This window comes from Canis lupus, chromosome 3 (genome assembly GCF_011100685.1).
Source record: "Canis lupus familiaris isolate Mischka breed German Shepherd chromosome 3, alternate assembly UU_Cfam_GSD_1.0, whole genome shotgun sequence".
NCBI lineage: Eukaryota > Metazoa > Chordata > Mammalia > Carnivora > Canidae > Canis > Canis lupus.
The window spans coordinates 60,381,864-60,395,895 of record NC_049224.1 but is presented as its reverse complement, the minus strand read 5'-3'; the positions used below and the strand labels follow the sequence as shown (position 1 = coordinate 60,395,895).

The 14,032-nt window shown below is 55.0% G+C and overlaps 1 protein-coding gene across 39 annotated transcripts in view; it reads left to right on the top strand.

The window, feature by feature from the left end:
• The window catches only part of ABLIM2 (actin binding LIM protein family member 2), a 141,850-nt gene that overhangs the window by 114,514 nt on the left and 13,304 nt on the right, over nt 1-14,032 (top strand). For 28 of the 39 annotated variants that reach the window (XM_038533109.1, XM_038533141.1, XM_038533130.1 and 25 more), the window contains 3 exons: nt 7,202-7,263; nt 12,548-12,602; nt 13,943-13,950. In XM_038533109.1, the coding sequence (XP_038389037.1) occupies nt 7,202-7,263; nt 12,548-12,602; nt 13,943-13,950 (125 nt within the window). Of the gene's footprint in view, nt 1-7,201; nt 7,264-12,547; nt 12,603-13,942; nt 14,009-14,032 lie in introns of all 39 variants that reach the window. The other 11 variants (XM_038533147.1, XM_038533140.1, XM_038533134.1 and 8 more) reach the window with 5 other exon arrangements.

Here is a 14,032-nt window from a genome sequence, read left to right as displayed (position 1 = left end):
TCAGTACTGAAGCACACCAGTGCCATCTCCTTGTTTACAACAGGCAGGACGAGGCCTAGCCTTCCACAAATACTTCCTGAGCACCTGCTGTATTCCAGCACTGTGGTGGGTGCTGGGGGTAGAGCAGAGGCTCACATGGATGAGCCCCAGGAGCCGGCATGCTAGTGGGGAGGGGACTGAGACCAGAACAATGTTACAAAGTGTGCATCAGTGCTGTGCAGGTAAGGAGGCCAGGAGGAGCTGGGGCACTCGGGGTGGGGAAGCCCATATCTGAGCAAGACTCAAAGGGGATGTAGGCTCCAACAGTGAGGGTGCTTGCGGGAAGCCTGGTGGGTTTGTGGGACAGCAAGGGGGCTATGCGGTAGGGGTGAAGGCTGCGACATTCAGGGCCACGGAGGACTTGGTCACCTGGGGAGGACTCCAGCCTAGCATGCAAATGGAGACGTGATCCTGGAGGGATCCCCACAGAGCCCTGACCTCGTCTGATGGAGGTTTTGGTAGGCCTGAGTGGGGGTATGAAAGACTGTATGAGGGGATTGCCATCATCCAGATTGGGGGACAGTGACTTGGGAGGGTGTCCTAGGGAGTTGTCCTAGGCGCATGTCCCAGGAGGTTCCTATGGGGAAGGTGTCCTGGGGGGCTGTGCTAGGGAGAGGTATCTTAAAGGGGTGTCTCGGGGGAGTGTCCTCGGGGAGAGGGTCCTATGAGGAGAGTGTCCTGAGGGGTTGCCCTGGGGGGAGGAGGATCTTGGGGGAATGTCCTAGGAGTGGGAATCCTGCTGGGTGCTGGGTGGGGGGTGTTCTAAACAGCATAAACAGCACGTACAAGCATGCCAAGGCAAGAGGCAGGGTGGCCATTTGGGAAATAGGAAGTCAGTGGGGTGGCAGAGGAGGGACTAGCTGAGCTGGTCCGTGTAGGATGCTGGGAAGCTGTCGTGTCTGCTAAGGAATGGGTCTGCAATGTAGGGCTGTGAGCAGGGAGGTGAGGCAGTCCGTTGTGCATATTTAAAACAAGGATGGGCCACTTCACAGAGGACAAACTGGAGGCTGCTGGCCCAGCACAAGGGGTTGGGGTTTCCATGTAAGCAGCAGAAAGGCACCTTGAGTGGTCTGAATGGCAGGACCATGTGTGAGCGTTAGGTGTGCACATGAGGGACGGAATCAGGAATGGCATGGGGGTAGTTCTGGCTCAGATGGAGGCACCTTTATGCAGAGATAAGGAAAGAACAAGGTGGTTCTTCATGTGGAGTCAGAAACCTGGACGTCAAGGCTGAGCTGCCCGGAGGTGGACGGATGGGCTGGGAGCAGAGTCCCTGTGGGTCCTCAGCTCCCAGATGCAAATGCATAACCTGAAACCCAGGACTTCTTGCCTGATAAGCAGGTTCCTGAGCTTGCATTACTTTCTTCAAAGGCTCTGAGGCCCAAAGAAGGTGTGATTCTTCGGGTTCACTCCCAGTTCAGGTGGGGTGGTCCTCCTCCCATTTCCTGTCTCCTCCAAACACTGGAGGAAAGGGGGAGAGACAGAGTGAGCTGGTGGGGAAGCAGGTGGGCAAGGTGCTATGTCGTGTTGGGGTAGCAGGGGACCCAGGGGAGCTACCAGGGATTGAGAGAGCCAGGGCTAGGGGCTTGGGGCAGGGTGGAGGGACAGCCACCTGGCATCCAACAGGTGTTTAGGTCACCTGGTACAGGGGGTGCTAGGGAGGGTGTGGCCTCAAGGTAGATGGACAGACTGCTCTCTGCCCCTGCTGCTGGCCAGCCCCAGAGAAAGCAGGGGGCACTGCAGACATCAGGAGGGGACCCTTGCCCAAAGAACACTGTTGGCTCTTCATCGTAGAGACCACCCCCAGCTGCGAGAGCAGGGCACCCGTGGGCAAGGCCTACCACCATTTCATGGGGTTTGGCTGAAGACTCTGCTTTTAGCAAAATTCCCTGTGGCCCCTGTTTCCAGCAGGATTGCCCTCTGGGACTAGAGAGCATATGACCTCTGATTTGTAGGCAGGGGCACGAGCCACAGGCAATTGGATGCTCATGGAAAGGAGCCAGTGTTTCAGGACCCCCTTTGCTCCCCTTGTCTGCCTTGGGGTCTTGAGACACACCCACCCAGCTGGATGCTCTCTCCCCTCCCCCAACCCGGGGTGGGGGACTCTTTATCTATAACCTTCCCTGTCCCTTCTCCTCTGTGGACTGTTAGCCCCTGGGGAGCAGGGTCCAGGGAGGATGCCCCATGCCTCCCTCATTTGCATGTGGCAGCTTCTCAGTGAGTGCTCAACAGAGCACTGGGTGAGCTGGGCTTTCCCGGAGCAGCACCATTCTCCCTTCATGGGACAACATTGCTTCTGCTGGGGTGGAGGGGATGATGGTGGTTGCTGCTGACACAAGCAGCAACATTGTCCATGAGACCACAGGACGGGTCAGCAGAGAGTGCTGGATCTGAGTGCTGGTCCACTTGGGCTCGAATCCCAGCTTGTCACTTGCTGTGTGACTTTGGGCATAAGAGCAAACTTGTCTGTGCATAAAATGGCCTCATTTGCAAAAATGGAGATGATTCAGTCCTCCTGGCAGGAAGCATCTGGACTTTGGAGCTCACATGTGAGCACTCCAGCATCCCATCACCTGAGCCTTGGAGGATGCCACAGCAGAGCATGGTCAAGTCCACAGGCCTGGTTGGGGTGAGCCTTCAGTGGCCCCCTCTTGCTTACTCCTGGAAGCCTGGAGCTTGGCTCATCCTAGGGCCTCCTATTCACAGTCACTTGGGGCTGAAGGCAAGTTCCAGCCCCTCCTGGACCCAAACCTGTATGAGACCGTGGAGATGTCCTATCCAGGCATTGGTGGAAAACCAGTCATGGCCCTGGCAAAACTGACAAAGATCTGCCCAGGGAAGTGCCTTGCTGATCAGAGCATCCCTAGAGGTGGTGATGAGCTGATTATCTCCAGCTGCATTTGGAGTGGTTGTCTACCCCCAATGGCCCTCTCCTTACACATCCAGCAATCCAGCAGATACTCTAACCTCTGACGAGCCAGCTCAGAAGAGGTACAGACACAAGGAGATTGTGCCCAGGGTTCTGAGAGTGGTCCCAGCAGAATGCCAAGTGCAAGTCTGCCACAGATGGGCTCTTAAGAGGAGGTGGCAGGGGAGCCTGTCTGCACTGAGCATGGCACAGGGATGGCTGGGTGTCCAGCACTTACAGGGCTGATGATACTCATTGTTAGCCAGCTGCCGCCTCATCCCAGGTTCTTTCCAATGCACACCTTCTTTCTAATGCACACCCTCTCGAGGCCACCTGATGCTATCTGACATGCAGGTGCCCAGAAGACCCCCACACCTGCAAACCCATAGGGATGCAGAACTGCTGGTGCAGGTGGGATCACTGATTCCTGATGCCAGGAGTCCTAGGCTCTCATGTTTTCCTCTTCATGAGCAGAGGTTGACCTCATAGGGGCCATTTATTCTCCCTGGGCCTTGGCTTCCTCACCTGTAAAAGGAGATTCTGTGTCATACGTAGGCCCATGAGGGGCAGGTAAAGTCTCTGAATGTGTGGAGGGACTTTTTAAGCCATGGCTCCCAACCTCAGCTACACATGGGTCACTGGGACTTCTAAAATCTGCTGATGGCTCATCCCAGGCCCAGAGAGGCCAAGTCTACATGGCAGCCTGGTGAGGAGATAGTGGAGCCTCCTCTCTCCCTGCTTATCCCCACTAAGTAGAACCAACTCCTCCCCCCCACCCCAAAAAAATACAGCAGACATATTGCAGAAATCTCAAGGGTGGAAAGAAGAAGCCAGATGGCCAGAGACCCCAGGACTTGAGGAAAAACACAGGACTCATGTCTCCCACCTCCCGTGCAGTGGCACCAGGTGACCTGTAGGCATCTTCCTCCCTGGGCCACACCTGCAGATCTGAAGCAGGAAGGCACAAGTTAGCCTGGAAGGTGTGCCTGGGAGACCCTCTCCACCACAGCAGGTGTCTCCCACCCCTACGTTGGAGCACAGAGCAACCAGGGAAGCAGGTTTCACCCCATGGACAGTCCTGGTAATACCAGCCTGACTTGGCAGACCAGAAGAGCACTTTGACAAGCATTCTGAAAACCAGCTTATCCTCAGAACCACAGGCCATGACAAGCCAGGCCCCACATGCCAAACCCCAGCAGGGTGGCAGTTGCTTCAATAGCAGGCTCTACCAGGATTCGGTGTCCCCTGATGTCATGTCCACAATGTCCAGGGGACAATCGAGGACTACTCCCTACACCAAGAGCCATGAAGGTAACAATTTGGTTTAGCAAAGACAAGTGACAGTTAGAGCAGTGACCATAACTGGATGTCAGGTTTCCTGGACAAGGCCATTAAGAGCAGCTACCAGAAAAATGCTTCAGCAAACAAGTACAAATTCTCTGGAAACAACTGAAAATAAAGGAAATTCTCACCAAAGAAATAGATGTTATCTGCAAAAAAAGAGAGTCACATGGAAACTATAAAACTGAAAGATAAAACAACCAAAATAAAAATTTCACCAGATGGATTCAGAAACAGTGTAGCAGAATACGGCAAAGGAGAGTCTGTGATCTCATAGATGGAGCAGCAGAAATGACCCAGTCTGAACGCCAAAGAGAAAACAGCAGGAAAAAATGAATGGAGCTTCAGAGGTCCATGGGACAGGATCTGTATATCGTTAGAGTCCTGGAAGGAGAGGAGAGAATGGGTGGGGAAAAGTATCTAAAAAGATGGCTGAACATTTCCCAAATGTGGCAAAAGACATAAACCTACAGATTCGAAAAACCATGAGAATCTCAATAGGACAAGTCCAAAGGGATGCACTCCAAAACCAGTTAGGATGATAACTGAACCGCTACAGTCTGAAGACAGAGGGTGGCAGATCCTGAAAGCCACTGCAACAGAAGACGGACACCCTGGGGGACAAGCCAACCTGGAGGCAGCAGATTTCTCATCAGAAACCATGGGGCCAGGAAGGGCATGCCTTCCACGTGCCGAGGGATGGTTGCTGTCCACGTGAATTCTACACTGGGGGAGCCTCTCCCTCAGGAATGAATGGGGAATGAAGAAATTCTCAAAGGAAGACTAAGTGTTTTTCACTGGTAGGTGTTGTTTGAAGAATTGTGGGCAGAAGTCGTCCAAGCAGAAAGGAAATGGTGTGAGAAGACATGGGGCTTCAGAGGAGAGAGAACATCGGAATAAGTAAAAATGTGGGGCAAATACCATGGACTATTCTCTTCACGAGGTTCTGAAATCCTGCTTGATGCTTGCAGCAGAATTTGTAACATGATGTGATATGGGCGCTCGAGGTAGGTAGAGAAGAGGAGATACCCAGGACAATTGTTAGAAAATCAGGAGAACAAAGTAACCTCAGGGGAGTAGGGTCTCTGTACTTCTTGCGACGTGATCAGATGCGGAGACCCACAGGTGGCATCCTGAGCACCTGTGACAGTGGTGCCTCCAGGTGAAGGATGGAGGTGAGGGCACTGCTGTTCTCGGGACCCTAAAGCTGTGGTGCCCAAACCTTAGAGTCCATCCGAATGCCCTGGAGGGCTCATACTACCACAGCTCGCTGGACCCCAGCCCCGGAACTCTGGGCTGGGGTGGGCCCTGTGAATTTGCCTCTCTAACCAGTTTCAGGCGTGCCTGATGCTGCTAGTCAGGGACCTCACTTTGAGAACCACTGCTCTAGCATCTTTGGCTGGTCGGGCACTCCCGTGTCTCAGTGGAGGGTCCCTCAGATCAACCCCACGGCCTCACTTCCCCAAGTATGCCTGGCTCTGAGTGTAAATTAGGAGGGACCCCAGGGCTGTGAGTCAGGGGGCCTGATCTTGCATCCCAGGGCTGGATGACCTTGGGGCAGGCCCCCCGACTCTGGGCCTCAATTCCCCTTCTGCAGAATGGGAGGTGTGAGGGAGGCAGGGAGGAACAGGGGCAGAGGCACGGCAGGGCTGGCCCCACGCCGCTCTTCTGTGTCCATCGCCACATCCCCTTTCTTTTGTATGTCAGAGTTTACATAAAATCCCATGCGGCAAGAGAATGCCTTGTTAAAAGAAGCTTGAACCCTGACTTTTGACTTTAATGTGGCAAAATGCCTTTCTCACCCACATCCAGCACCTTCCCATGGGGCATGTGGGGGCAAACACATGCCCGGGATAGGTTCCCCCGGCTGAGGCATCGCCTGCAGGCTTTTCTCCGTCCTCGCAGAGTTCGTGAGCCCTCTTGGAGGTGAAAGGCATCTGGCTGAGCATCCTTTGCTCAGAGGCGAGGCCCCCCTGGAATGGGTGGGTGAGCAGTTCTGTGCATGGCCCCCACCTCACCTTTGGAGGCCTGGTCCTTCGTCCTTTGTCCCATGAACACACACGGCCTTGTGAACACCCAGAGATGTGCTCCACCCCTCTGCCCTGATAAGCAGCCTGGTGGCTCCTGCGGTGGAAGCTGGCATTTGGCCCTGTGTGTTGTTGCTGAGCTGCTGGGTGCCAGGGACCCAGGCCAGGCCTCCTAAAGGTGATTCCCCTAGGGTAGGAGGGGTCCTGCCTCTTCAGGGGGCTAGGCCCTGCCACATGTTCTCCTCCTGAGCCTCTCTCTCCAGACACACTGCAGAGGCTAACTGGGAGATCTCAAACTCAGGGCACACGCAGGGCAGCCAGAGACATGAGCGATAGAGCTGGATCAGCTGTGGGGTTACTATGGTCTCAGACCAGCCCTTTTTTTTATTTCAAACGAAGTTGTAAATTAGGATTTTAATGTAAAATCGCTCAATGGCAAATAGCTCAGGATCATTTAAAAAAGAAAAGTTTCCAGGCCACCTTTGGTTGGTGGCGGGCCCCCACGTCCCACCTCTGGCACAGGATGGCACAGCCCTACCCCCACACGAGGCCCCTTTCTGACAATGTCCCAGCTCTCTGGGTCTGCCAGATGCGGAGCTCAGCCTGGGTGACAGATGATGCCAAGGCCCGAGGCTGTCGGAGAACACAGGTGCCCACCCGGGCCAGGGTTGGCAAGAGGGTGCCACGGTGTTCCTGGTGTCATGGGCGGGCTCGGGGACATCCCGCCCTGGCCAGTTTCTTCCTCAGCCAGCACCCTGGGGACAGAGGTTCTGACTGTGGCAAGGGCGTGATCTTCAGGGGCCCCTCCGGCCGGGGCCGAGCCCTTCCTCCCCTGCCCGCCGAGCCCGTGTGCGTGTGTGACAGAGCTGTGCTGTGTCTGTTTCAGGATTCCCCTATTCCAAATCTGACCCTCTCCCAGGACACGGAAAGAATGGCTTGGACCACCGGGTAGGTACTCGACCCCTCCCTGGCTCGCGGTATACTAACCGTCACCTGCCGTGAGCCTGAGCGTGGTGCCCACAGCTTCTTAACCACACAGCTGGAAGGAGGGGCCCGGGGACCCTGCTCGCCCGCCGCCCCTGCCTGCTGCCCCGCCTGGGGGCCGTGCTGCTGCCTCTGCAGACCAGGGCCAGACCGGAACCGGGGCCCCCCTCCCTCCTGTCTAACCCCAGCCCCCAGCCCCCAAGGAGACCTCAGTGGGGGGGAGGGGGAGATGGGGCACACGGACTATGCAGACCCCCCGAGGCCTCCTGGTCCATGACCTTCTTCTGTGACTCAGAGCCTAATAAGGGGCTTAAAGGAGCAGCTAGTTCACGAGGCACGTGAGCCATGGGTCCACTTGTCTCCTGGAGTGCATCGGCCCCTCCCTGTTACCGCCCTCATGACTGTCACCACTATCGCTGTCTTACCACCTGTGACTATTGCTGTTGCCCCTCATGCTGCCACTTGCACTATAATTATTCCTGGATCCCACACTCTGTAGCTGGCTTTCTCTGGCTGCTCCCAGCTAAGGGCTGGTTGGACTTCCCAGTCCTGTTTTCCCAATCTGGAACATTGGAATGTGAGCCCAGATCATTTGGCGCATGACTTGTCCCTATGGAGGGGCTGGGCTCATTTTCGTTGCTGTTCCCAGAGCTTCACTATCCTCAGTGAGGACCCCTGGGGCAGGGTGGGTGTGAGAGCACCAGGGCCTGTCTCCCCGCTACACACACGGCCCCAGGATACCCCCTCCCAGGCAGCCTCTGCCCTGTCTGAGGACATTTGTCAAAAACCGGGGCCTTCCCTGGAGAAGGCGCTCAGAAGTGGAGCTCCCTGTGTGTTGCACTACAGTGGTCTGGGCAGTAAGTGCGTAACACTGGGAGCAGCCTCCTCCAGCCCCCAGGGCACATCTTGCATCCGGGGGCCCAGCCACAGGGACACATCTGGGAACAGGGCTGATACAGGCCTTTTCTTGGCCTTCCTTGTCTTCCTCGGGCCCTGTCCGACCTGCTGTTGTGTCTGTCCTGGGCCCCGGCCCCTCTGCATGATTTGACTCTAGCAGGCCTCCTTCTCCACACTAACTGCACTTCCCGTTCTGGAACGGTCTGAGTCAGGGTGCGCATGCCGCATGCTTCTCTCGATTTTTTCCTAAGGATTTCTGCACCCTTCATCTTCTGTGGATGGCAGGCTCAGCACAGGACGGGGGGCAGGAGGACATCCACAGGACCCCCACAGCACCAGGAGATGTAAATCCCTGGGTTCAGGGTTAAGGTCCTAAGGGGGGTGGGGAAACCATCCAGAATGTTCTCTGCACACCTGGAACAGCTGTTCCATGACTCAGGGGCCTATGAGGGCGGCAGTCACAGACTGGACCAGCCCTTGAGCCATGTTCGGGGACTTTTCCTCAACATGTGGAAGACAATTGAGGGAGAAATGCTCTGCCTCTGGGGAGATGTCCTCCCTGGTTCATGCTAGAATGACTTGGATCGATGCCCCCAGCACCTGCAGAGAAGGCCAACAGCTGACCCAGACCCTCCAGCATGGATGCGGTCTTCACTCCCTCTCCCAGGACTAGTGAGAGCAGAGACTTGAGCTTTATAGAATCTAGAGCTGAGCCTCGGTGAATGTTTCTCCTGCTGGCCTCCAGGGTGGGAAGCCCGTGTGTCCTGCAGATGCTGGGGGAGTTAAAGGCAGAATGCATCCTCGTGTGAGGATTTGTAGCTTTTCATGTTGCTTGTGTGGGAGATTGCTGAATAGTATTGGCAACTTCGTTTTGGGCTTCTTTTTCCCTGTGAAGCTTCTTTCCTGTTTTTTTTTTTTTTATTTTCAGTCTTTCTAAGACTTTTATGTAATTTTATGCCTATTTCCCAATGGGAGGGCCAGATTATGACCAGCCACACTCAGCACCTGGACGTGGGCACCCACCACTCTGTGGCCTACAGTGCTCACAAGCCACTCATTAGGTTGCTTTTGATTTGTGTCTACTTCCAGAAAGGATTCTAGGTGGCATGGAATAAAAAGCTCAGGCTCATTGAGACCAAAAGCCCACAAACACCAAATCACAAAGGAGCAGAGGAGGAAGTTATAAGAGAAATTTTATATCAGAACAAAAGAACATTGTATGAGCAAAGCCTTTGAAGCTTAGCTCCGAGCTTCCTGGTAGCCAGGGTAAAGAGGCAAACGTGACTGGCTGTGTAGTTCTCACTGATGGAAGGAAGGAAATCGGTTCATTGGGGGAGACAGAGGCTTCTGGTTCTTGCTTCGAGAGGGGTCTGTCACAGGGGCCACCAGTCTGTATCCTAGAGCTCATTAAAATGTCCTGACAACCAGCCTGCCACAGAGCCTACTCATGGGTGATGCTCTCCTGTCTGTGGAATAAATAGGGCAGTAGCCACATGCCCCCACCCCCGCCCCGTGTCTTAAGGGAACAACCACTGGTCATCGACAGAAAAACCCTGATGGCAAATATGAACAGACTGAGTTCTCCTGTTGGAGGACAGAGGCTGTCAGATTATAATAGCATAATATGTAATAGCATAGCATATATATACCATATATAATAATAGCATCACACTAGTCGGTGATGGTGCATGGTATCAAGCAGGCGTAGCATTTGAACATTTAAGTGCGCCAAGCAGTGAGGCAGTGCCAGAGACTCTTATGAAATCCAGGATGGTAGGCGATTTGAATATGACATTTGAAATAAGACATGTGGATCTAGTGAACAAAGAAATAATAAAACATGTATGGAGCAAATGAATAGTGCAAACAGCAAACACTCTACTCGGTATCTTAGAAAAATCTATATCTTTTGAATCAGATTTTCATGTTGTCCAAAAAGCATTTTCAAAATGCTTAACCTATGTGCAAGGAAAATCTTAAAGAAGTGTAATGTTTTCCAATGGTAATGCTGGGAAAAAGCAGTGCTGCAGCAAGCCCCGAGTTCAAATCCCAGCTCTGCCACCAGCTGGGTGTAGGTCTTCAGACAAGTCTCTTACATTTCCTGAGTCTCTACTACTTAGTGTCTTAAAAGAAATTATCCTTACCTCTTAAGATCATTGTGAAGACAGATAACAGAAAACATGTGAAACCCCATAAGCTCTATCGCGTGGCTCCCACAAGAGTAATTGTTATAAAGGCAAGTCCCTACCCCTTCTTCCTTCCACCCTGGTAGCTGCTAAGCCCGTAACAATGGGCCATGAGTGGCCACAATTTCATTCCTCCTACTAACTAATTAATTCCAGTATAATTTTTGAGACGTAAAAGACATGGGTTAAAATGTTTACAGTTCTGAGTATTTGCTGTGTGATCTTGGGCTCATTGCTTAACCCCTCTGAGCCTTGTCCATAAAATGATGATGATCATGCCCACCTCGTAGGCTCGCCGTGAAGACTGTAGAAGGTGTCTGTAGGTTAGCTGGTGCCTACTAAACTCCAAACTAATGAGAGAGGTTAATAATTAGTTGCTTTTAAATTCTCTGGTGCCCCTGTTGAGAACAGTAGGGGAATCAGCCAGGGATGGGCCTGTTGGCATTGCCTTTGTAGGGATCTCCTGGCCACCCCACCTGTTAAGGAGTGACTGTAAGCCTCCCTCACACCAGAAAGGTCTTGAAGATCCCAGGCACTCAGAGGATCAAGGGCAGACTGCTCTTTTCCTGCTCTGGACTGATCTAGTGCCCCCTCCACCTGGAGGATGCCCTACCCTCTCTCCTGGGAGCCTGTGTCTTGCTGAGAGCCTGGCAGATCAGAGGAAGCTGGTTTTACTGCTAGAAAAGGGAGTGTCTAACCGCCCGAGGTGGCGCTAGTGGCCTGCGTTTTAGTGGCCTGTGATGCAGGGCAGTGGACACTAGAGGGGGGCATCTGTCTTCCGCATCACCGATGGACCAGGTGGGAGAAGGCAAGTGGAGGGCAGGTTTGTCTTGCCTTATGCAAGAAGAGGTTCCCAGACCAGACAGGTGCACCAGGGGGTGCTTCTGGATGTCCTGAGATGTCTCAAAAACTGTTCTTGAGAACCCCTAAGAAGAAATATTCTGTGACGGTTTTAAGAGTTGGGGTTGTGGGAGGTGAAGACGCCTGGCTGAGTCTGGGGGAGGCAAGTGAGGCACTTGCCCAAAGGCTCAGCAATCAAAGTAAATAATGTTCTAATGCAATGTTTTTTAAAATCCAAGTTAATGCAAGAAAATCTGTGATGAACAGAACACCAAATGCTTAAGCAGAGACTGGCTCCAGCCCTCCACTTACGTGCTCACCCGACTCACCACCCTTGTCTTCCCTGCTTGGGAAGCAGGACTTTGGGCTGGGGGCTCCTTGGGCTCATTCCCTGCCCGCACCCTCTCCAGGACTGTGCCCACTCCTTGCCTGTCGCTCCTCTACTGCAAGGAAGTGGCGCTTTCCCAGTGGTGCAGTCCAGGGTGACACGTTACTGTCCCCTCAGACTATGTGACCACTGCACGTGATCCCAGAAGTGCTGGCCCAGAACTGCGAGTCCGGGTCAGACCCCGTAGCAGGTACTGGGCCTGAAGGAATGCGGTTCATCTAGCGGCCCCGGGGGCCTGCGGGCCGTGGCAGAGCTTGACTCGCGGTGCACACTCCAGCCGCAGGAGCTGGGAGTGAAGATACGGGGGCTCAGTGCCTGCTTTTTGGGGCCCAGAGCCTCCTTAGTGGATTATGGGATGATTTTTCCAGGTGAACAGAAGAGAATTCCTGACATGGGTGGTGGAGACCCACTGACATGGCAGTCTGCTGCTGAGTGCCATGAACGAGGGAGGCAGGCACCTGAGATGGTGGCCCGTGTCCCCTCGGAGTCTCCCCACCTGAGTGCCATCATCCAGCACAGCCACTCTGTGTGGTGTGCTCCTGGCACTCTAGGCTCTGTCCAGGGGTTGTATGGTGGGGACCCCCCTGGGCAGCTGGGGCCCACGGGGGCTGGAGGGGAACAGAGGTCCCCACGGGCTGGCCTCCACACTGGGCTGAGCCATACTCCTAGAGGATCGTGGGGTGCAGAGAGCAGGCATGTGGGTGCAGCTCAAAAGGCAGGCAGGAGAGCTGGGCCAGGCAGGGTCTGTGCTGGCCTAGAAGGCAGAAGGAGGCATGTGAGCAAATCCCCCAAGTGTGCCCCAGCACGGCCCTTCCAGAGCCGAGGTGCCAGAGGCTCTGGGGTGCCCACCCTCCTCCCACTGGGGCCTGGCAGCACCAAGGCGCGACCACCCGGCCCTGCAACCTGCCTCCTGCCGCCCTCTCTCTTTCTCTTCCAGAATGCCAATCTGGCCCCTTGTGGAGCAGACCCGGATGCCAGCTGGGGCACGCGAGGTACAAGACGCGGGGACCCCTGTGGGTCTCTGGCTGGGGCAGGGGTCACTTACACGTTCCCACAAGCCTCATTCTGAGATGGGCCCCTCCAGGGCCAGCTGGCAGGAGGCTCTGAGCATCACAGCATGGGGAGCACGGGGGCTCGTTTCCACTCGAGGAGCCGGGTACCTCTGTTCTTATGTGACCTGAGGTGCTCCCGCTGCCCTGTCTCAGGAGCTCCCCTTTCTTCTCTTCATCCTTGAGTATGGCCCACCCCGTCCTGATTTGTCTGTCACTCTGGTCACCCCGGGGAGAGGGATGTGTGTTGGAATAGCCGTCCTGAACCAGGACTGAGTCCAACCCAAACACCCACTGTTACATTTCGCGGCAATAAGGAAGGAAGCATTTCAACAAAAGCCCCTGGGGTCCGAGTTGAGTGAATTCAGGTCACATCCTGCCTCCCACTCCTACTGGCTGTGTGGGCCTCCCGGGGCTTCAAACCAGGAAGGTTGCTTGCCCGGAGGCCGGTGTTACTGAAGGGACCCCGATCGCATGGCAGGTGCCTGACCGGGGGCTCTGCTGGCTCGGAGCCCCTCCTGCGCGGCGCCGTGCTCACTCATTCCTGTCACCCCGAGGATGGTGGGGAGCGTGTGCTCATGGGCTGGTTCACGCTGGGCAGCTGGGGGTGGCAGGTCCCTGGGCTCAGAGCCGGCATGTCAGGATGTCGTGTAGCATCTGGGAAGTTTGGGGACTGGCCCCTGTCGCCTAGGCCTTTTGTCAGGGTCTCCCTCCCAGGAAGAGCTTGCGGCCCGGGTCCTAGGGGTACTGCTTTCTGGAGGGTTCTACTTGCTCACAGAGGCCCTTTTAACCACACGGGTCTGTTTTTTGACATGACATTGTTAGTTTGGCAGAAAGGCCTTTTAAAGAGCTAGCATGCGGAGCTCAGTAACGAAAAAGCAGGAGCTAGGTCAAGAAGGTAAGACAGTAAGAGCCCAAGGGGTCAGACCCTGCGAGGCTGTCAGCCTGTGCAATGCCCCCAGAACTGCCCTGGAATGTCCGCTCCACAGGTGGGTAAACTGAGGCAGGCAGCGCTCTCAGGACAGCCCGGACCACCAGGGAGACATTATCACGCCCAAGGAGCACAGCGCTGTGTCCGGCTCCCAGTCTGGCCTCCAGCCTCCTGACCATGCCTCCTGCTCTCCGTTTCTCTCTGGAGAATCTGCTCTCCGAGGACGGGAGCCCCAGGGCAGGCTGCCGGGGGTGGGGAGGGCTGTCCCCAGGACGGGCCTGCTTCCACCTTTGGGACGAGTTTCCCGCACTGTCTAACCCACGCCCTGTGGCTTCTGCTCTCTGTCTTACAGAATACAAGGTAAGAGGGGCTGCCCGCTGCCACGCCGACCTCTTCCCGCCACGATGCACCGGCCCAGGTTAAAAGTTCCTTTTGTTGTGTT